The 23,493-nt window shown below is 39.9% G+C and overlaps 1 protein-coding gene across 4 annotated transcripts in view; it reads right to left on the reverse strand.

Moving 5' to 3' along the window:
- The window catches only part of Eps15 (epidermal growth factor receptor pathway substrate 15), a 101,368-nt gene extending 79,151 nt beyond the window's left edge, over positions 1–22,217 (reverse strand). For all 4 annotated transcript variants that reach the window (XM_021160620.3, XM_085839093.1, XM_085839094.1 and 1 more), the window contains exons 1-2: positions 22,033–22,217; positions 1,881–1,922 (exon numbers count right to left, since the gene is read on the reverse strand). In XM_021160620.3, the coding sequence (XP_021016279.1) occupies positions 1,881–1,922; positions 22,033–22,065 (75 nt within the window). In that variant the 5' untranslated portion in view covers positions 22,066–22,217. The remainder of the gene's footprint in view (positions 1–1,880; positions 1,923–22,032) is intronic.
- Positions 22,218–23,493: the final 1,276 nt, after the last annotated feature.

Genomic DNA, 23,493 nt, shown 5'->3' on the forward strand with positions numbered 1-23,493 from the left:
GGATTTGAACTCTGGACCTTCGGAAGAGCAGTCGGGTGCTCTTACCCACTGAGCCATCTCACCAGCCCCTGGTTAGTTTTTTAATAAGACTTTAAACTGTGGAATGAGAAATTATAGAACTCTGTTAGAATGCAAATGATTCTTATCCATACACATGCAAATGAATTTTCTGGTTGAGTATGAATCACTAGGACACACATTCTCATTTTCACTTTTAGTGCTTTTCAAAGTTGGGTATCACACAGCTCACACTGGCTTCAAACTCATTATGTAACCCAGGCTTATCCTGAACTCTTGATCCCCTTGCTTCCCCCTTTAAGTGCTAGGATTAACAAATATTATCACATCTTGTTTTTGTATTCTTTATTTTATATCTGAATGTTTCCCTGAGTTTTATTAATTAATAAAAGCCTTGATACAAGTTTTGTTTAGTTGATTGGTTCTGCAGTTCTGGGAATTAAACCTTGGGTTTTGTGTATGCTGAACACGTAATCTACCAAAGAGCTACACCTCAGCCCATACTCAAGTCATGTGTGTGACAGCCACGCTTTCAGTCTGTAAAACTTACTTAAATAAGACAGGTATAACAGCACACACCTATAATCTCAACACTAGAGGCTGGTGCAGGAGGGTTGTGACAAGTCAGACTATGTGCCAGGCCATCCAGACTATGGAGCAAGAACCAACCACCAAACCATCAAACAAACAAACATATAATAGTTATATCTCTTTGGCTTACACATTAATTTGGATATTTTTATCTGAATGAATGTGTCTAATATTCTAAAGATTTTTTAACACTAATATTTAAGGTAACTAAATTCTCTTTCATTTTTCTGAGAACTAATTGCTAGTGTCTGGTGTATGCCTGTAATCTCAGCACACAGGAGATTGAGATAGGATTATGTAACTTTAAGTTTTTTAAATCCTATCTTTAATGGTGGTCCTTAAACGCTTTAACCTCTTTTATTGCCCACCACTCACCAGAGGTAGTGGGAAAGAAAGGATGCGGAGGGTGAAGTGGACCTGTTTGGAAAGGTTCTTTGGAGCAACTCCATCTCCGCTGTCTGGAAATCAGCAGTTCAGTTCAGAGGTTAGCAGGCAGCGGTAGCTCGAACCACTCACAAACATTTCACAGATAAACCAGCAGTCCAGTTCTATACAGAGTCTGGTTAGCTACTGTGGTAACACAACCTAGCAGAGACAGCCAGCCTCAGCCTTGGCTCAAGTCAGCAGGAGGATCAGTAGGAACACCAGGAGAAGTTCTTGGCTGTGCGAAAACTTGAAACATCAAACATCACATGTCTTCCACATGCTTTGCCTCAGTACAGCTCTTGCCTCAGTGTGGGCATCCAATCAGCCCGGTCCGTAGAGTCCCAACAAATGCAGCTCAAATACTCAATGCAAGGTGGACCAATACGTGTTTGTTAGTAGCAAAGAATCCTTCATTACATGTCCTTTCACATGCTTGCTTTAGCAGAACATCTTTTCTCCTATGTCTGCTTCAGCAAAACGTTCCTTCACGAGTCTGCCTTAGTCTTTCTTTCATCTGTGTCTACTTCAGGAAAACATTCCTTCACGTGTTTGCTCCATCAAAACACCATCCAACACAACTGACTTTCCAAAGAACCCTTAAGTTCCCACTTCAGGATTATGTACTAAAAGGTCAGCGGAGATCACCTAGTAGGACCCTCTCAAAACAAAGTCAGTATCAAGTACTCAAAGCTAGAGGCTAAAGCCCAAAAAATAGAAAGCATAACACATCAAACATATCTAGTGACTGCTTTTTCTGTGTGTGTGACTGCTTAAGTACATGCATATAATCAACAATTGATAGCATATTTTATGGTCAATTAAGAATACAAATAATGAAATCTTACCTGTCTGTAGTATTTTTCATATACAGGATTCCCACTTGACAACTAAAATAGAAATGAATAGCAATTATATTTTATTCAATAACTTCTTGTGATATATAGTTGGCATTCATTCTAAAGATATTTGAAAAACAAAAACAAGATGAAAAGATCATTTTAGAAAGGTTGTTTTGGGGAAAGGGGTTTGTTCTTCTTTGGGGACAAGGAGGAGAATGAGTAAACAGTCAGGTTACAAAGAAACAGGAGAACAAAGTCATAATTCTAACCAGAAACCCATATAACAGAAGTCAGTTTAGAGCTCTCTTCAAAATGCCCACCCTCTACCCAAGTATCCATGGTACTTAAAAATCAATTCAAAATCTACTTCAATAAAGTAATCAGCAGAAGGCAAGGGATGCAATACAGAAGGAAAGCACTTGCCTAGCATATAAAACGACATAAAATTGTGACCACAGCAACAACAAGCAATCTGTGGTACACAAACTGGAGTACTGATGATGATCTGATGTCACCAGACTCGAATTGCTTATCTGCAGGCAGTGCCACTCATTCCACACCCCCGTTCAAAGGGTTCCTTGTTCAGCTAATGAACATAATAGCTCATCTGCAAGGCAGCCTCAAAGTATCAATGCTCAAATACTCAGGTCTGCCTGTACAGGAATACTGAGGAATGTTCAGGGCAAAGCAGGGCATCTAAGAAAGTTCAAGAGTGACAGGAAAGTAGGAATTTAATTATGGTAGGAAGAAAAGAGGGTGAATCTACTTAGAAATAACATGTATGCATTCATTTAACAAAGCTCAGCTGCATCTGTACAAAACAGGAAGAGGCATGGACATGGTGGTTGGTATATGCCTATGTACCTAGCTGAGGACAGTCTGACCTATACAGCAAGACCATGTCTTTCTCTCACACACATACAAACAATAAAAAAAAGAAGGGATGAACAAGAGATAACAGTATAACATTTTGTAGAAGACAATTTATAAAGAGCACCATTCATTTGCCATAGCAAACATGGTATAAGTTAAAGAAATGAGGATACAGAAAGGAAAACAAAGTCAAGAGTGATTGTGTGTGTGTGTGTGTGTGTGTGTGTGTGTGTGTGTGTGTGTGTAAAAAGATAAGAAGAACCTAGGGAGTAACTTAGGGTATAATTTTAAATAATTCAGTTGACAATCTGAATGTCCATGAAGGCAAAAAAAAAAAAAAAACGGAGGTGAGGGGGAGGAAGAGCATGAGTAGAAATAAACATGCACAGTGTGGAATATATACTGCGTATAAATCAATATATACTCAAGATATATTATGTGTATACCAGCATGTACACATATCCCATAGTTTCTGCTTTTCCACAAAACAAAAACAAAAAAGAAACAAACAAACAAACATTCTTTGATTTCAGTTTTGGGGGACAAGGTTTCTCTGTGTAGTTCTAGCTGTCTTGAACTCACATCCACCTGCCTCTGCCTCCTAAGTGCTGGGGTTAAAGGTGTGTGTCATCAGTTTCAGAGTTCATTTCTGAGACAGAGAAAAAAATCAGAATACAAATTCCAGTTTTCCTACTCCGAGCACCACCATGCTTCCTAATATGCCATGGACTGCCCAGGAGAGTCTTCATTCACAATTGGTTGTCCTAGCAGCTCAGTCAGGCCATTATTATTTGTCTCAGATTTCTCACATTAAGAGATGAACTATTTTATTATTCATTACACTAAAATAATTAATATAAACCCAGATGGACTTAGTATACTTTCAGTATATACTAACTCCTAGCCACGGTATATGCTAACAGGGGTTAAGTGTTGTAACAACTTAAACAATTGACAGCATTTGAAAGACGAGTGGTAATTCCATTTTGCTGTCTTGATTCTTTACAGATTCATCAGAACACCTTTCTTTCAAAGAAAATGAGCAGAGACATAGAGATGGCTCACTGGGCAAAGAGGCTTGTTGAGACGCCTGACAACCTGAGCTTCATCCCAGAATTCACATGGCAGAGGAAGAGAACTGACTTCCACAATCTGTCCTCCGACCTCCACATGAGCCAGCACATGCCCCCATCAATATATAAATTAACTTATTTTTAAAAAAATTTTAAAGAAAGAAAACCAAGCAAAGACTCATTAAAAGATATATCCCCAGACACAAGAGACATGAATTAACTTCTTTAATGTCTTGTAAAATAGAAGAGTTTGCCAGTAGTGCTGTTAGCTATTTGGTAGAGTGGCTAGAAAAGTGGCATGTGCAGTGACACAGATCAGCTGGCTACCAGCTTGTCAGTGGGAAAACGTGTTAGGAACAAATCAACACTGTACGAGGAGCCCAATGGTCTGAAAATTTGGTAGTTATTTTCCTATTCTTTGTAAAGTATACTTATAATTACCTGTTCTGCTGTTTGGTAACCACTGTTTTATTATCTACTATGAGCCCTTTCAGGAGCAACAAGCTAAAAAAAAAAACAAAAACAAAAAAAAAACAAAAAAACAAAACAAAACAAAAAAACGCAAATGCAGGAAACCTTCAAGGCCGCTTACTATGGAAGCTTCAGGGTCACAGTTAATGCTGAATGTCAACAGTCACAAATGCTTTTATATAGAGACAGTTGAAATGTTATGGATAAAGCTAGTATTGGATACAAAATACTTCAACATGGCAACATAACAGGTTCACCATCAGATTTTAATAGCTGGAGTCTTTATAAATGTTTAAAGTTGCCTTATAAATCTTGCCTAAGTGTCTTAGTGGTAAATCTTTTTAAAACTAAGTCCTCCAAAACTTGACAATATATTGTACAAAACCAGTTGGAAATCCTTTCTCAAGGATTAAAGTTCAATTAAAACAATATGAGACTCTGTCTTAAAAAAAAAAAAAATGTGGGCTGGGGAGATGGCTCAGTGAGGAAAGTTTCATGTGCATACATGGGAACCTCAGTTCAAATCCCCAACACCCACATAAAAACCGGGCAGGTCATCATGTGTAACTACAAGCCCAGCCCAGCATGAAGGAGAGACAGGTGGATCCCAGGAGGTTGCTGGCCAACCAGCCTAGAGGAAATGGAGAACTTCAAGCTCAGTGGGACCCTGTATCAAGGGAACAAGAGAGAAAGATACTAGACATCCCCCCTCTGACCTCTGCATGTACAAAGACACATGCACATGAATATATCACACACCCACAACACACACAAATGAAAATAGCTGCAAAAGAAACTTAGCTTTTGAAAAATAGCAACTACCAATTTTATTAACAACTTTTGCTAAGACAGTAACTGCAGATTTCACAAGCACGGGAGAGTGAACAAAATGGTGAGAAGTAAAACAGAACAGAAAATTTCATTCTGGAATTCTGTAATTTGCTCTGGAGTTAACTGCAATAATTCCATAAAGAGTCTTTCATTTTTAACTGGATAAATTTCTATTCTGTACTAGAAAGGAGTAAAATATAAAATGTATACAAAAATCAGGATCTAATGATAGAACATGTGAAATCATCATAAACAGAGCACTTATAATCTCCCACTTATAATCCCAGTAACAGGGAAGTTGAAGCAAGAAGATGGGTTCAAATTCAAGGCTGCCTAAGCTACATAATATCATGGCCAGCCTAGGCTATAGAGGTGGTAACCTAGCTTTAAAAAGAAAAGAAAACTAAATGGAACTATTTTACTTATCTACCAATACAATAAACTAGTCTGATAGAGATATCCCCCAAATGTGTAGAATGTTAAATATTTGTAGCACTCCCTTTTCATTCTTAAAAATGTCCCAGTTTGAGGTTTTTAAAAAAGGATATGATTACCAACCTAAAGGCAAATGTCTGTTTTAAAAAAGAAAGTAAAGATTATGAGGAGTTGATTTTACTGAATTGGCATCAAAGGGATTTATATATGATTAAAATCATACATAAAAATTCTGCGCTCCAAGACAGGCAGTGGTGGCACACACCTTTGATCCCAGCACTTAGGAGGCAGAGACAGGCAGATTTCTGTAAGTTCAAGGACAGCCAGTCCTATACAGAGAAACTCTTGTCTTCAACCCCCAACCCTCCAAAAAAGAAACCCCTGAGCTCTAAACTGTACCTTATTCATCATCACAACATAGATTCACTAGTTACTGCAAAAACATATAAGAAGACAGCAATTTATTAAGGTGATTAAAGTACACCCTGTGTCAATTACTACACTAATGTGATTATAGGTGAGAACAGAAAAAGTCATCCAAATTGCCACATCACTCATATTAAGCAAGATGAACCAAGAATGTTTTTATGTGCCTCAGTAAAACCAGCTTCTTGTCATTGTTGCTAAACTAAAAATATAACCACTTATTCGATGTTAGAAAATCACACATCATCAACACAAATATGGAAAAGGAATGACTAAAGTGTTCACAGAGATCATGCATGGTTTTTGTGCATTCTCTGAAGATCCTTTATAACAAGAATACTTACATAGTCAGAATGAAACAAGGTTTTGATTTGGGAAATTTGGGAAAATAAAGATCTAAAAATTTAATTGTACAAAATTGCATATGAACCTTTTTAGCAACGAAGTGAAATTTCTAAATCACAGTTGTCTACATTAAAAAAAACTAAATTCTGTTGTAAATTAAAAGCAATATTCTTTATCATTTTGACATGTAAAAAATTTTTTTTAAAAGTTGCAACAGAGGCAGACAGATCTCTGTGAGCTCCAGGCCAGTTTGGTCTATAAAGAGTGTTCTAAGACAGCCAGGATACATAGAAAAACCCTGTCTCAAAAAAAAAAAGTAAACTGTTACAAATTACTACACAGTCTGTATGTATGTATATATGTATGTATGTGTGTGTATATACATACATACATACATACACATTTATAAAAAAATTTTCAGTTTCTTTCTGTAGGTGTGTGAGTGGTGAGGCTATACTATATACATGCACTGTTTTTCCCAAAGACTGGCACATTGCTTCTATGCTTGCCACATCTTTTCATTATAATAAAGGAGGGTCTAGTTGGGAATATAGACAAAAACAAGAAATAAAGGGAACCAGACTAGAAGTAGAACTATCCCTATTCACAGAGGTTAAGATCTTTTTATAAGCAAAGTACTAAAGGATCCATTAAAATGAGCAAAGTTACCAAGGTTGTAAGATATAAAAAAATCAATATAAAAAATGACTGTAGTTTACGTACTTACAGTAAGTTTGAAGATAAACTTAAGAAATAAATTCCATTGGCAGTAGCATCAAAAAGAATAGTATACTTAGGAGTAAATTTAACAACTATGAAACACAGTTTCTGGGGCTGAAGAGATGGCTCTGTGGTTAAGAACTCCGACTCCTCTTCCAGAGGTCCTGAGTTCAATTTCCAGAAACCACATGGTGGTTCACAACCATCTGTAATGGGATCTGATGCCCAATTCTGGTGTGTCTGAAGACAACAACAGTGTACTGGTATACATAAAATAAATAAATCTTTAAAAAAAAACCAGTTTCTGAAAAACTATTAAGTCATTGTTGAGTAAAAATTTAAATATATATAAATAAAGCCGGGCAATGATGGTACATGCCTTTAATCCCAGCACTCTGGAGGCAGGTAGATCTCTATGAGTTCAAGATCAGCCTGGTCTACAGATCAAATTTCAGGACAGCTAGGACTACACAGTGAAACCCTGTCTCAGAAGAAAACAACAGCACTGCACTGTACATGTTTAGACATACAGAAATAAATAGAACAGAATTCTGAATTCAGAATAAATTCATCATTTATGGGATGCTGCACCACAACTAAAAGATACCAACAAGCAAAAATATGAAATTGGATCCTTCACATCTGATACGAAATTTAACTCAAAGGACCAGAGAATAGATCAGTGGGTAAGGATGTGTGTCTCTAAGTCTAACAACCTGAGTTCAACCCCTAGAATCCTTATGGTGGAGAGTGAAGACTAACTCCCGTAAGTTGTCTTTTGACCTAATACATACATACATATGTACATACATACACACACATGCATACATATACAGACACACATACATCACATATACATACACACAAGTAAATGTTTTTTAAAAAATCTTTTTTTAATTAGCTAAAAATGCATCAACCAAGGAACCATATAAAACCTAAAACTTAAAAAAAAAAAAAATCTCTTGGACAGGTGTGATGACTCAACCCTTTAATCCCAATACTCAGGAGTCAGAACCAGAGGGATCTTAAATTCCAGGCAAGCCAGAGTACACGGTAAAACCTGTCTTTAGAAAAAAGTGTGTGTTGAAGATGGACCTGGCCCAGGATTCTCAGACTTGAATCTAAGCAGAAAAGGAATGGTGGTGCACATCTGTAATGCTAGGTAGACCTTAGCAGCTAAAGGCAGGAGAGTAGAGGATCAGGAGTTGAAGGTTATCCTCAGCTATAAAACAAGGTCAAGATAAGCCTGGCCTATGCAAGGCCTCGTCTCTAAAAAGAAAAATAAAGTGACTAATGTCCACACTTGGGATACTAAGGCAGGAAAATCATGATTTTGATGTTTTTATTCCTGATTTCAAGCAATTCTCCCCTTTTTAAAAAAAAAAAAAAAAAGACCATTTCAAAACAACAAACTGTTAAGTTTTTATTATAGGAATTGGGGACCTAAAAGAAAAAGTTTTGACCACCTTAATCCATGAATACTGATACTACCAAAATTCATGTGTTAAGGAAAAAAAAAAATCAGTCATGAAAAGCAGTGGAAATGTAAGAAAGCACATAGACATACCAAGCACAAAGACAAGCCAGGACATTTCAAGCAAGTGTGGCTCAAAGCAGAATCACCAGAATCAGTTTTAAACTGTTCTAAAGTACCAGATGGTCCAGAATCTGCCCACAAGGGGCCATGCATAAAAGTATGACAAGGGGCGGCGGGGGGACTTGGGGAGGGAGAGAACAGACTAAGAACAAAAGCAACAACACAGACTACAGAGAAGATGCAAACTAAAACATTTCAGTCTTCCTCATACTCACGTTTAATGCCAATTCATAATAAATAAAATTTAATAAACTACAAGTGGCCTTTGTAACCAAAATAAATATGCTTAACTTAAATCCTTCTAATCAGACTAGGCATGGTGATATGCCTATACAACTCAGCCCTCAGAAGGCTCTTACAGAGAACCCAGATTCAGTTCCCAACACTCACACAGTGGTTCACAACCATCAGTAACTTCAGTTCTGGGAATCTATTCCCCTCATCTAATCTCCATGAACACAGAGCACACTCACACAGTGCTCATATGTACATGTAGGCAGCAAAAACTCTCAGACACATAAAACAATTTTTTTTAAAAAAATCGATATCAGGGCTAGAGATAAAATTCAATGGTATAGCACTTGCATAGCACACATAAGAAAGACTTTGGGGTCAATAGCCAGCAATGAAGGAAAAAAATATAAATCTGGCAAAAGCTCTGAGAGAAAGGCTATAAATTTTAAACATAAAAAACCTAAACAGGGAACTGGAGAGATGGCTCAGTGGTTAAGAGCACCAACTGCTCTTCCGAAGGTCCTGAGTTCAAATCCCAGCAACCACATGGTGGCTCACAACCATCTGTAATGAGATCTGGTGCCCTCTTCTGGAGTGTCTGAAGACAGCTACAGTGTACTTAAATAAATCTTAAAAAAAAAAAAAAAAACCTAAACAGTTTACAAAAACAAAAAAAAATAATAATAATTTTAACCTTACCCATAATTAAAGAAATAACAAACTGAAATGGTGAAATCTAGTTTTTATGTCAAACTGACACTGATCAAAAAGTCTAATATAACTATATCAAAAAAAACTATGAAAGAAATGGCATTCTCAAACAGTGCCAGCATTACATAGCACAAATATACCATTCTCAACAGTGTCAGCATTACATAGCACAAATATACCATTATCAACAGTGCCAGCATTACATAGCACAAATATACCATTCTCAAACAGTGCCAGCATTACATAGCACAAATATACCATTCTCAAACAGTGCCAGCATTACATAGCACAAATATACCATTCTCAAACAGTGCCAGCATTACATAGCACAAATATACCATTCTCAACAGTGCCAGCATTACATAGCACAAATATACCATTCTCAACAGTGCCAGCATTACATAGCACAAATATACCATTCTCAACAGTGCCAGCATTACATAGCATAAATATACCGTTCTCAAACAGTGCCAGCATTACATAGCACAAATATACCATTCTCAACAGTGCCAGCATTACGTAGCACAAATATACCATTCTCAACAGTGCCAGCATTACATAGCACAAATATACCATTCTCAACAGTGCCAGCATTACATAGCACAAATATACCATTCTCAAACAGTGTCAGCATTACATAGCACAAATATACCATTCTCAACAGTGCCAGCATTACATAGCACAAATATACCATTCTCAACAGTGCCAGCATTACATAGCACAAATATACCATTCTCAACAGTGCCAGCATTACATAGCACAAATATACCATTCTCAACAGTGCCAGCATTACATAGCACAAATATACCATTCTCAAACAGTGCCAGCATTACATAGCACAAATATACCATTCTCAACAGTGCCAGCATTACATAGCACAAATATACCATTCTCAACAGTGCCAGCATTATATAGCACAAATATACCATTCTCAAACAGTGTCAGCATTACATAGCATAAATATACCATTCTCAAACAGTGTCAGCATTACATAGCACAAATATACCATTCTCAACAGTGCCAGCATTACATAGCACAAATATACCATTCTCAACAGTGCCAGCATTACATAGCACAAATATACCATTCTCAACAGTGCCAGCATTACATAGCACAAATATACCATTCTCAACAGTGCCAGCATTACATAGCACAAATATACCATTCTCAACAGTGCCAGCATTACATAGCACAAATATACCATTATCAACAGTGCCAGCATTACATAGCACAAATATACCATTCTCAACAGTGCCAGCATTACATAGCACAAATATACCATTATCAACAGTGCCAGCATTACATAGCACAAATATACCGTTTGAGGGGCTGGAGAGACGGTTCAGTATTAAGAGCACTTATTGCATGACCTAAGTTCAATTCCCAGCATTCCCATGGCAGCTCACAACTGTTCAAAACTCCAGTTCCAGGGGATCTGATGCCTTCTGATGCACTAGACATGCACATGATACACATTCAAATATCACACAAGCAAGTAAAACACTCATAAATCTAAATAACTTGTAAACCATTTGAGCTAATAATTACATCCACCAAAAACTAAGCCATATAACTACAGGCACAAGAACATGTAAAATATTTACTGCAGTGCTAGTAACAATGAAAGACTGTAAACAACAGAAATGTTCATCATCGTAAGATCAAGAACTGACATATAAGACCTTATGAAACTGCAAAGCTTCTGCAAGGCAAAAAGACACCGTCAATAAGACAAAAAGACCACCAACAGATTGGGAAAGGATCTTTACCTATCCTAAATCAGATAAGGGACTAATATCCAATATATATAAAGAACTCAAGAAGGTGGACTCCAGAAAATCAAATAACCCCATTAAAAAATGGGGCTCAGAGCCGGGCGTGGTGGCGCACGCCTTTAATCCCAGCACTCGGGAGGCAGAGGCAGGCGGATTTCTGAGTTCGAGGCCAGCCTGGTCTACAAAGTGAGTTCCAGGACAGCCAGGGCTATACAGAAAAACCCTGTCTCGAAAAACCAAAAAAAAAAAAAAAAAAAATGGGGCTCAGAACTGAACAAAGAATTCTCACCTGAGGAATACCGAATGGCTGAGAAGCACCTGAAAAAATGTTCAACATCCTTAATCATTAGGGATATGCAAATCAAAACAACCCTGAGATTCCACCTCACACCAGTCAGAATGGCTAAGATCAAAAACTCAGGTGACAGCAGATGCTGTTGAGGATGTGGAGAAAGAGGAACACTCCTCCATTGTTGGTGGGATTGCAAGCTTGTACAACCACTCTGGAAATCAGTCTGGCGGTTCCTTAGAAAATTGTACATAGAACTACCGGAGGATCCAGCAATACCTCTCCTGGGCATATATCCAGAAGATGTTCCAACCGGTAAGAAGGACACATGCTCCACTATGTTCATAGCAGCCTTATTTATAATAGCCAGAAGCTGGAAAGAACCCAGATGCCCCTCAACAGAGGAATGGATACAGAAAATGTGGTACATTTACACAATGGAGTACTACTCAGCTATTAAAAAGAATGAATTTATGAAATTCCTAGGCAAATGGATGGACCTGGAGGGCATCATCCTGAATGAGGTAACACAATCACAAAGGAACTCACACAATATGTACTCACTGATAAGTGGATATTAGCCCAAAACTTAGGATACCCAAGATATATAATACAATCTGCTAAGCACATGAAACTCAAGAAGAATGAAGACCAAAGTGGGGTCACTGTACCCCTTCTTAGAATTGGGAACAAAACATCCATGGAAGGAGTTACAGAAACAAAGATTGGAGCTGTGACGAAAGGATGGACCATCTAGAGACTGCCATAACCAGGGATCCATCCCATAATCAGCTTCCAAACGCTGACACCATTGCATACACTAGCAAGATTTTGCTGAAAGGACCCTGATATAGCTGTCTCTTGTGAGACGATGCCGGGGCCTAGCAAACACAGGAGTGGATGCTCACAGTCAGCTATTGGATGGATCACAGGGCTCCCAATGGAGGAGCTAGAGAAAGTACCCAAGGAGCTAAAGGGATCTGCAACCCTATAGGTGGAACAACATTATGAACTAACCAGTAACCCGGAGCTCTTGACTCTAGCTGCATATGTATCAAAAGATGGCCTAGTCGGCCATCACTGGAAAGAGAGGCCCATTGGACACACAAACTTTATATGCCCCAGTACAGGGGAACGCCAGGGCCAAAAAAAAAAAAAAAGGGAATGGGTGGGTAGGGAAATGGGGGAGAAGGGGGAGGGTATGAGGGACTTTTGGGATAGCATTGAGGAAAATATATAAAATATATTTAAAAAAAAGTTCATCATCTTATTGACTAACTTATTTAAACTAAGATTATTCTCACACAAGATTACCCTGAAATGCTTTAAATAATGCGGGTATCTATATGCACTAACACAGAACTTCCTATAACAAATAAACAAATTATAATAAAGTTGTAAAACAGCAGCTTATCAAAATAACTTTTAAAAGATACATTGAGAGAAAGAAGAAGATCATTATAGAAAGTACACATAGGCACTCATGCACACACACACACACAAACTAGCAAGAATACCTTCCTCTGGGAAATGGAATAAAGGCCTTGAGCAGGTAGTAAACTAGTGTTAATTGTATTTTTTTTCATACCTAGATTCATGTTCCCTTTTATTTCTGATGATAATAATATGAGCCTCAATAGCCTCCAATTCAAAGTAATGATAATAATAGCCTGGTTCATTCAGTTATTATAAAGATCAAATGAAAGAGCATAAAATGCCTTGTAAATTATAAACCAGAAAACAAAATTATAAATTATTCTTCAAACTAAATTCTCTAAGTCAATAATAATAATATTAAACATTATCATCATTTCTTGGATCAATTTCTCTAAACACAATGATTAGACTATTTAAAATTAAATCTACTAGATATAACAATGTATGCCTAGCATGTGCAAAGCACATACTAGATTCTTAGCAATACACTCAAACACAATGGAATACATTAAATTAACTTAACTTAAAGAGAAGGGGGTGTGGTTCAGTGTTAGAGCACTTGTCTAGCATGCTTGAGGCCCTCAGTTTTATCATCAGCATTTAAAAGAAATTTATTTCTATACTAAGGATACCGGGGATATGACTCAGTTGGTAGTGAGAATCCACTATGGTATCGAAACAGCTACAGTAGTGCAAGATCCCAGAACTGAGGGGAAGGCAGGAGGATCAGAAGTTCAAGGTTATCCTTAGTTATGTAGGCCAACATGGGATAAATGAGACTCTGCAAGAAGATGGAGAGAGACAACAACAACAACCAAAAAAAAAAAAAATCTAAGTGTGGTGCAATCTTAGAATAGTTTTACTTTGTCAGTTTAAGTAAATTTTCAAAAGTGTAAATATAAAAGTGCTAAATCAGTTGCAAACAGAAGGAATACATATGCACTATTAAAAGTGAGTTGGGAAAAAAAAAGTGAGTTGGTTTTGTTTTTGTTGTTGTTTTTGAGACAGGGTTTCTCTGTGTAGCCCTGGCTGTCCTGGAACTCACTCTGTAGATCAGGCTGGCCTCGAACTCAGAAATCCACCTGCCTCTGCCTCCCAAGTGCTGGGATTAAAGGTATGCACCACCACTGCCCGGCTAAAAGTGAGTTGATTAAAAGCTATAATTAATGATATTATAAAATTCTAAGTGTTTTGTCTTCTAGTCTTCTTCCTATTTATGTTTAACGGAGGGATCTCTGTGAGGCTATTTTCCTACTTTTGTTTCCAGAGTTACAATTTTATTAAATGTAAAACTTACAGGAAGTTTTTATATATCTTTGGAACACAAGTAAAGTGCTCTAATGAGCATGTAAAATGAGGCAACAGGAGACAATATACGAGAACCTTTTACTAACATTAGCTTGTAAACAAATGAAAACAGAGAAAGACACTCAATTAAGAGACGACTGGACAAAAACCCAACTGGTCCTAATTATTTTTAACTAAAGCAATCCTTCCCAAGTGTGAACATTCCAAACCATTTTTAAGAATAACTAGCTGTCTACTGAGTAAGCAGAAATCTGAGTATGCTGGGTATACTCAATATAACTAGTACAAGAGGCAAAAAAGAAAACATTATAATAGAAACTCAAATCTGTCACATTGAGTAAAATATTCCTTTTCTGACTGTGAAAGCAGGTTGTAATTCTCAAACTCTACCCTCTGTTTATTGTCATAATTGTTACATTGAAGCAATTGGTATGTTTACTAACTAGTACATGTAATGGTTTTGTTTTTAGACCCCCACCTCGCCAGCCCCACATTCTGGTTTTTTTTAATGAAATTAAAAATAAACATCAAAATGACACAAGCCTATAATATCAGCAGCACATAGGAGACTGACCATCTTACAGTACAAAGAGAGACCAACTATCAAAATAAATGAATAAATAAATATCAGAAACTTAAGTTGTGGTATACTTTCCCCTCCAGTTTCCAAAATTTCTGTAACAAAATTATATCATTATTAAAACTGAAAAACAACATCAAAACTACATATGCCAGCATCTTAAAAGCTGAAGCAGGAAGACCACAAAGCATTTCTATACCATTTATTGCATTTGGGGCCTCTGGATTTGATTTGGGAATTTTGCTGTTTGTTTGGGGTGTGAGTTTTGGTTTTAGACAGGGTTTTCCCACAACCCAGACTAACTATGAACTTGCTATGTAACCAAGGATGACCTTGAAATCCTGATCATCCTTCCACCACCACTCTGTCTTTGTTTTGTTTTTTTAAGATAGGGTTTGACTATGCTTCAAAGCCTGGCCTAGAACTCACTATGTAGCCAAGGACAGCCTCAAATACATGGTTCTCCAGCCTTAGCCTGATAAAGTACTTATTGTTTTTAGGTCATACAGTAAGTTTTTGGTTTGGTTTGGTTTGGTTTGGTTTGGTTGTCTGTTTCTAAAGTCACAATTTACAAGTACTTCTGGGTTAAAGTGCTTGTTGTAAGCCTGAGGACCTGGATTTGATCCCTAGAACCATATAGCAGGAGAGAACCAATTCCCCAAAATTGATCCACAGGCATCTAGCTTGAACACATAGAAAATAAGTAAAGTTTTAAAAACGTCATTATAAAAGATAAATCATGGCTGGGCCTAGAGACACATTCCTTAATCCCTGTACCCAGAAGACAAGAGGAGGTTATCTAAGTTAGAGGCCATCCTGGTCTACACAGTAAGATCATGGCCAGCCAGTACTTCACAGTGAGAACCTGTCAAACAAACAAACACAAATAAAAAACTAGACCATGGGTTTTAGATCAGTGGTAGAACTGGACTCAACATGCACACACAAAGCTGTGCACACCCTCAAAAAAAACGTTATATACTAAGATAAGAAAACTTCAATTTGGGCTGGCGAGATGGCTCAGCGGGTAAGAGCACTGACTACTCTTCTGAAGGTCCTGAGTTCAAATCCCAGCAACCACATGGTGGCTCACAACCATCCGTAATGAGATCTGATGCCCTCTTCTGGTGCGTCTAAAGACAGCTACAGTGTACTTACATATAATAAATAAATAAATAAATAGAAAACTTCAATTCAAGCTGAACTGCCTAATAAGTATTTAAGATATTAATCATACCATATTTTGAAAAATAAAAAGTTCATAATGAAGTACATTAATATACTCACAGCTTATCTAGGTTCTGACAAATGAATTAACGTCTTAGCAAAATTTGTTAATAAAATTGGTAACTGCTATGTTTCAAAGGCTAAGTTTTCTTTTGGAGCTTTTTAAATGTGTGTGTGTGTGTGAGAGAGAGAGAGAGACAGAGAAAGACAGAGACAGACAGACAAAGAGAAAGAGACAGAGAGATAGAGAGAAACAGAGAGAGAGAGACAGAGTGACTGATTGATTCATGTGCATGTACCCTTGTGCACACACATGCAGAGGTCAGAGAAGGATGTCTGGTGTATTTTTCTTTGGTACCAGAGCTGCTTTCCTCAACAGACTACCAAGCTGAGCATCTTTCCTCTCAACGCCCAAGATCTCTGTGAGTGCTTCACAGTGTTTCAGGCTGGCCTCAAACTCAAGAGTGCCTCCAGGTGCTGAAATTAAAGGCAGGCAAAAGTTTAAAAAGAAGTTGTGCTGGCTAGTTTAATGTCAACTTGACACAAGCTATAGTCATCTGAGAGGCAGGAACCTCAGTAGAGAAAATCCCTCCATAAAACTTGGCTGCAGGCAAGCCTGTACGGTATTTTCTTAATTAGTGATTAACGGGGGAGAGGGCTAGTCCGTTGTGGAAGGGGTCAGTCACCCTTGAGCTGGTGGTCCTGGGTTCTATCAGAAAGCAGGCTGAGCAAGAGAGTAAGCAGCATCCCCTCCATGGCCTCCAGGTTCCTGCCCTGTTTGAGTTCCTGTCCCGACTTCCTTCATTGATGGACATTTCCTTCACTGATGTGGAAGCATCAGCCAAATTAACATCTTCCTCCCCAACTTGCTTTAGGTCATGTTGTTTCATCACAGTAATAGTTAACCCTGAACTAAGACAGAAATTCCTAGGCCAGGCATGGTGCATACCTTTACTCCCAGCCTTTGGGAGGCTGAAAGCAGACTGACCTCTGTTAAGACCAGGCCAGCCTAGGCTGCACAGATAGAGTTATTGAGGAAACAGCCAATGGTAGAGTGGTTGCCTAGCATTCTTAAGGCTCTAGGTTTTATACAAAGTGTTCAAACAAAAAGAAAGAAAAGCAAAGAAAATGCTCAAAAACAAAAAGAAAGCAAAGAAAGTGCTCAAAACAAAAAGAAAACTTTACTTGTCCTTTCTATAATCTACAAAAAAAGCAAAAATTGGCTCTTTCTCAATCAAATTTTCCCCTTTCTTTTTCTTTTGCTTCCTCCAACCCTTCCCATGTCCAGTTTCTCCCCTCAAATTCATGGCCTAATTTCCACAAGCTGTCCTACGTCCTCCACATGCATGCCATGGCATACACACACACACACACACACACACACACACGAGTAAATATGTAAGTACAACCTGCTGAGTTCATTTAGTATGGCTTGTACATATGGTTTTTTTTTTTGGGGGGGGGGGCTGATGACCTAGAGTTAGATAACCAGTTAGGAGTTCATCCCTGGGAAAAAACTGATTCTCCCTCTCTCTGCATTCAATAGCTGCCTGCAGCTCTCCATCTAGGAGCCAGGACTGTTTTCTGTTTTTTCATACAGACACTCTCTGTAACCCTGGCTGACTTACAACTTAACCTCGTTGCCATTCTGGCCTCACATTCACAGTAACCCTGCCTCAGATTCCCATTTGCTGGGATTAGACTGAGCCATCATGTAGGATTTGGATTTTACTTATCAACAAGAAAAGTGAAAACAACTGAAATGAGAAAAAGTAAGGTTGGGCAGCACTAACTACAATGAGAAAACCAACACTTCATCAGGTATTACAAAATAAAAATGTTAGAGCTGGCAAAGTATTTAGTAACGTTTAAAGCCCTCTATTAAAATTTAAGCTCCATGCTTTTTGTCTTTAAGCTTCAAAAATTTTTATTTTGTTAGTATATTCTACATAGCTAATTCTTGGCTGATAGTAAATGCTCAACAATATTTGTTGGCTAATATTTTTTAATATTTATATGTATGGGTGTATCTGCACCTACTAAGTGCTGTGCATGCGGAGGCCGGGAGATGGGCCTGGATCCCCTGGAACTGGATTTACATATGGCTGTTAGCACACAAGTGCTGGGAACTGAACAAGGTTCTCCTAGAAGAGCAGCCAGTGCTCTTAACCACTGTGGATCAATTTTTAAGGCAAAGAAAGCAGAGACCTAAAGATTTTACTCCTATCTTCATTAGGATATTACTCATACCATATTTATTGGCAATGCTAAAAATGGCACTCATAATCTAGTATTCTATCATCTCTAGAAGACAAAACTCAATTTCAATCTTTAGTTAAGAAAGAGTTAGAGGAGTGTTTGGCAGGCATTCAAAAGGCAAGGGAAACATAAACTAAAACATTTTTCACTTTTTTCTCTAATTCGTTGCTTTAGTTAAAATGATAAAAGGCCAAAAAACTAAAAAGCCAACCTTAATACAATGTGTTACATCTAATACTTAATAAAATATTTACAGAAGCAGGCATAGCAATGCATGCCTTTCATTCCTGCACCTGGGAGGCTGAGGCAAAGTAATCTCTGTTGAGTCCAGATCAGCATGGTCTACATAGGGAGTCCAGGACAACCAGGTCTAGAGACCCTGTCTCAAAAACAAATACTCTCTCTCACACACAGAGACACACTGGCTGGCTGAATGAATGAATGAACTAACTAACCTATTCCAAAATGATCATTACCAGAGGCAGAAACTAGCATCCAGTTACTTTAACAGGTTTGGCATAGACACAAGATTTATTTCTTCCAAATAAACAGAGGAAAAGAGATGAAATTTAAAATGTCCTTTGCTGGGCCCAGTAACACACATCCATAATCCCAGCTTCTTGGGAGACTGGGGCAGAAGGATCACTAAGTCTAAGAACCCAGACTAGAATGACAACATAGCCATACACTTTGAACCTTCCACATGCCTACCTTGAAGAATCTCCCACTTGAGTATACCATATCTAGCTCTGTGTTAGAAGAGCAGAAAAGAGAAACACAAGGTAACATAAATAAGTCAATAATGAATGTGAAACCAAACTACACCATTATCTGACTTAGTTCAAGCAGCTAAAACTTTTTAAACAAAAAGTGTGAGGAACTGAGGAGATGGCTCAGTATATAAAAACACTATGTAACAGGAGGAGTAGAATTCAAATCCCTAGTACCTACATAAAAACCTAGCACGACCAAGCATGCCTATAACCCCAGCAGTGAAGAGCAGAAACAAGCTGGCCTGCCTAAATGACAAGCCCTCATTCAAGGCTGCAAGGTAGACAGTGATACAGGAAGACACCTGACATTCTCCTCTAGTCTCTTCATGCACTCCAACCAGCACATGCACACTCATATGTGTGCAACACACACACACATGTTAAAATCAAGGACTGGAGAGATGGTTCAGCTCAAGTTAATAGCACTTGTGGCTCTTGCAGAGGGCCCAGGTTCGGTTCCCAGTAGCCATATGGTGGTTTATAACCATCCATAACTCTAGTTCCAAGGGATTTGACACTCTCTTCTGTCTTTATGGACACCAGACATGAATGCGGTATACATATATACATGCAGGCAAACACTCATACACAAATTAGTGATTATATCTAAGAACTACAAATCTGCTAAGTTTGAAGGAAAAAGATACATTAGTAAATATTTTAAAAACTTTTTTCCCTGTGCCTTTATAATGTCTCACTACATCTTAGTATTTTAATATCTAAATATTTTAAATTGACTTATTTGAATTATCAATTTAAGTTCAAACATGAAATACTAAAGAATAATTTCCCCTTAATGATTCAGCATTTACTCTGGATACATTTTAACACCTAAATATACAACCACAAGAACATATGCAAATTATGAAAATGACTACAAAACTGAGAGCCTGAAGCAAGTTTCCAGAGATAAGTGATCCTAAACAGAAACTAAAAACACAGTACAATCCAAGAAGAAAATAAAGTAGGTACACAACCAAGAAGCAATTCTACAGAAGTCTTCAAGGGAACAAAATCTTTAAGAGGGGGTTCGGGGGAAACTACCAGAATTAGCCAGCAGAGTCAGAATACAAGTGCCTGCCAACAGAGATCATGTTTAAGGCAGGTCACTATCTAGACTCAGAAAGCCAACACCCAAAAGTCAATGTTTCCATTCCTCAAATGTGAGTTTCAGAAGGACCCTTCTAAACAGATTCATGACAAGACTGGGCCATCTTAAAAGTTCTTCCCTGTTAGATGCAAGTCAAAACACAAAGACCCACAGGAAATAAATTTGGAAATGTAAAGTTTATGTGGTTATTCCGAAAGGCTCTCTTACCTGCGGGGTGCCTGTGTGTGTGCACTATAATACACACACATACAGTATATATAGAATCACTTTTGCTGGGGATATGGCTCAGTCGGTACAGGGCCTGTCTAGCCAGCATGAAGCCCTGAGTCTGATCCCTGGCGATGAATAAACTTAATATAGTGGTACAGTCCACTTGGGAGATGGAGGAAGAAGGATCCAAAATCAAGGTCATTCTTGATATTCTTGATTACATAGTGAGTTCAAAGCCAGCCTGATCTATTTGAGACCCTGTCTCAAAATAAATAAGTAAATAAAATTTCCACCCTGGCTCCTGGGGAAAATACTTTTCTATCTCCAAGTTCTAGGAAAGAAACACCTCAAGACCTCTTTATCATACCATAGAAATAATCTATTACCCAAACACATGCCCTGCCTTATAAGTAGAGGCAAATCTAGGCCAAGGAGACAAGATGGCAGGGAGCTATCACAGGGCAGGCTTATCGATAGGCTGAGGTGGGCTTCTGCCAGGGAGTACACAGCCACCAGCTCTGGAGAAGGCAAACTTCTGGGCAGTGAAGATGAAAGGGACTGGCAGGTGTTTGGTACCTCATCCCTCCTGGGTGTCTTGAGATGACTACGCTTGGTTTTACAGAAACGGAGAACTCAGGCTCTCCTAAGTGAGTAATGTTTAGATGTTTCCCTCCAGGATGGGGCTCTGAAGGAAGAGAACACTTTAATAATAATAATGATGATGATGATGATAAAGAGGCGAGATTCCGAGAACAGCTTTTGGTCGAGATCGTCCCAGGACAAAGTTATCTCCCCGGTGGTTCCGGGCACCAGGGAGGAAAGAGGCGCCCCACCTGCAGAAGGCTGGCACCGTGACCCCTCGGACGACGATCAGAGACGGGCCCCCTCGCGGGTGGGAAAGTCTGCAAGGGGATCTGAGCAGAAGTTAACCTGCCCAGGAGGCGAAGGCGCGAGTGGGTCAAGTGCCCGGACAGGATGCGACTTCTGGAAGCCAGGCTGACTTGAGGGAACTGAGGGGAACTCGGCAGTCGTCGCTCCGGCGGACCGGAGCAGAGCGAGGCTGAGGGAACCCTGCCCCGCCGAAGTCGAGCCTCGCATCGCCCGCGGCCGCTGCCTCGCGTGAGCCCCACCGGAGCTCACCTGGCGGCCGTCAGGCCCGGAGGAGAAACTTGCCGAGAGGGTGAGCGCCGACGGGACCAGGAGGAGAGCGGCGCGGGGACCCGCGGCGGGGGCGGCGGCCGGGTGGGAGCCGCGCGGGGCGGAGCCGAGAGCCCGGCGACCCGGGGCGGGGGCGCGGCGGCCGAGGCTCGCCGCTCCCGCTCCCGCTCCGACTCGGGATGGCGCCCGCACTCCTCACACGCGCTCCCACCGTGCGGCCCGAGGGCAGCCGCCGCGCCAGCGCCCCAGAGCGGTGTGGGGGAGGGCCGGGGAACCCCGGCGGGTCGAGCCGGGCCGACCGGCGGGCGGCGTTACCTGTGTCAGGGAGAGCTGGGCTGCCGCAGCCATGGTGTTTCCATCATGCACGGGAGGGGAAGGAAGGACGGACGGACGGGGGCCCGGGGCGGGAAGGAGGCGGAGGGACAGGCCGTAGGCGAGGCCGGCGGCCGGGCGTCTCCCCGAACTTCGACAACTTCCCTCCTCACGCCGTCCCGCCCCGCCCCGTCCCGCCCCGCCCCGCCGGCCTCACAGGCCGTGGCGGCGCGCAAAGCCCGGCGCGGGAGTCTGAGCCGCGGAACCAGGCCCTGACCCCGGCCTCCCTGGAAAACCCGGTGCGGATTGGACTCTAGAGTGGACGGGCAGCGGAGGCGGCGCCACAGAGACCTGAGTTTAGGCAGGACACCCACCATCCTTCTTCCTGGGCTGCTGTTCTCTGTAAAGTGCGGGGAGAAATAGACCCATGTCCAGGTGGGTTGTGGGAACTAAAAGAGTAATGACAGGAGCGGTTTAGTAGTAATAATATTAAATAATTCTGATTGTGTGTGATTCGCTCTGCACTAAATGCTTTTGTTTGTTTGCTGTTTGTCTAAAACAAGGTCTCTCTCTGTGTAGCCATGGCTATCCTGAAGCTCACTATATAGACCAGGCTGGCCTCAAACTCACAGAGATCCACTTCCCTCTGCCTCCAGAGTGCCGGGATTAAGGGGACGTACCACTACTCCAGGCCTAAATACTTTTTTAAAAAATTGCATGATTAGGGGATTTGAAACAGAAAGAAGTTATACAAATGAGGATGGTGAAAGCCAGCCAGGCATGGTGGCACATACCTTTAATCTCCGAGAGTCCCATGCCAGCCTGCTCTACATAGTGAGTTCAAGGATGCATAGTAAGGCCCTGACTGAAATAAAAAGAAAAGGACCTCCCCTAAAAGAAAAGAAAAGAAAACAAAACAAAAAAACTCTCTTACTTGAAGTTTAAAAACTAACTAGAAAGCTGGATTACAAATCTTTCTACCTGCTATCACATTGATTAAGAAGGCATGTAAGTCCTTCTAAAGTAAAAATCTTGGGAGCAAGAAGGAACTGCTTGCCTTGCCTGCTCCCTGTCCTGCCTAGACTGTTGAATTAAAAAAAAAAAAAAAAAAAAAAAAAAAAGGCAGGTGTAGGGCCACAGTTGAGTTCAGTGGTACAGTGTGTGTATAAAGTCCCATCTCAAATTCTTTTTTTTTTTTTTTTTTGGTCTGTTTGGTTGGTTGGTTTTGGTTTTGGTTTTTCGAGACAGGGTTTCTCTGTATAGCCCTGGCTGTCCTGGAACTCACTTTGTAGACCAGGCTGGCCTTGAACTCAGAAATCTGCCTGCCTCAGCCTCCCAAGTGCTGGGATTAAAGGAATGTGCCACCACTGCCCGGTTCCTCTCAAATTCCTTTTTGTCATAAATGCCACCTCTTGACAGAGTATTGTCTCTCCAAACTAGTGTTCATACTCTTTTGTTGATTTT

Source organism: Mus caroli, unplaced genomic scaffold (assembly GCF_978045245.1).
Source record: "Mus caroli unplaced genomic scaffold, Mus_caroli_1 scaffold_6, whole genome shotgun sequence".
Lineage (NCBI taxonomy): Eukaryota > Metazoa > Chordata > Mammalia > Rodentia > Muridae > Mus > Mus caroli.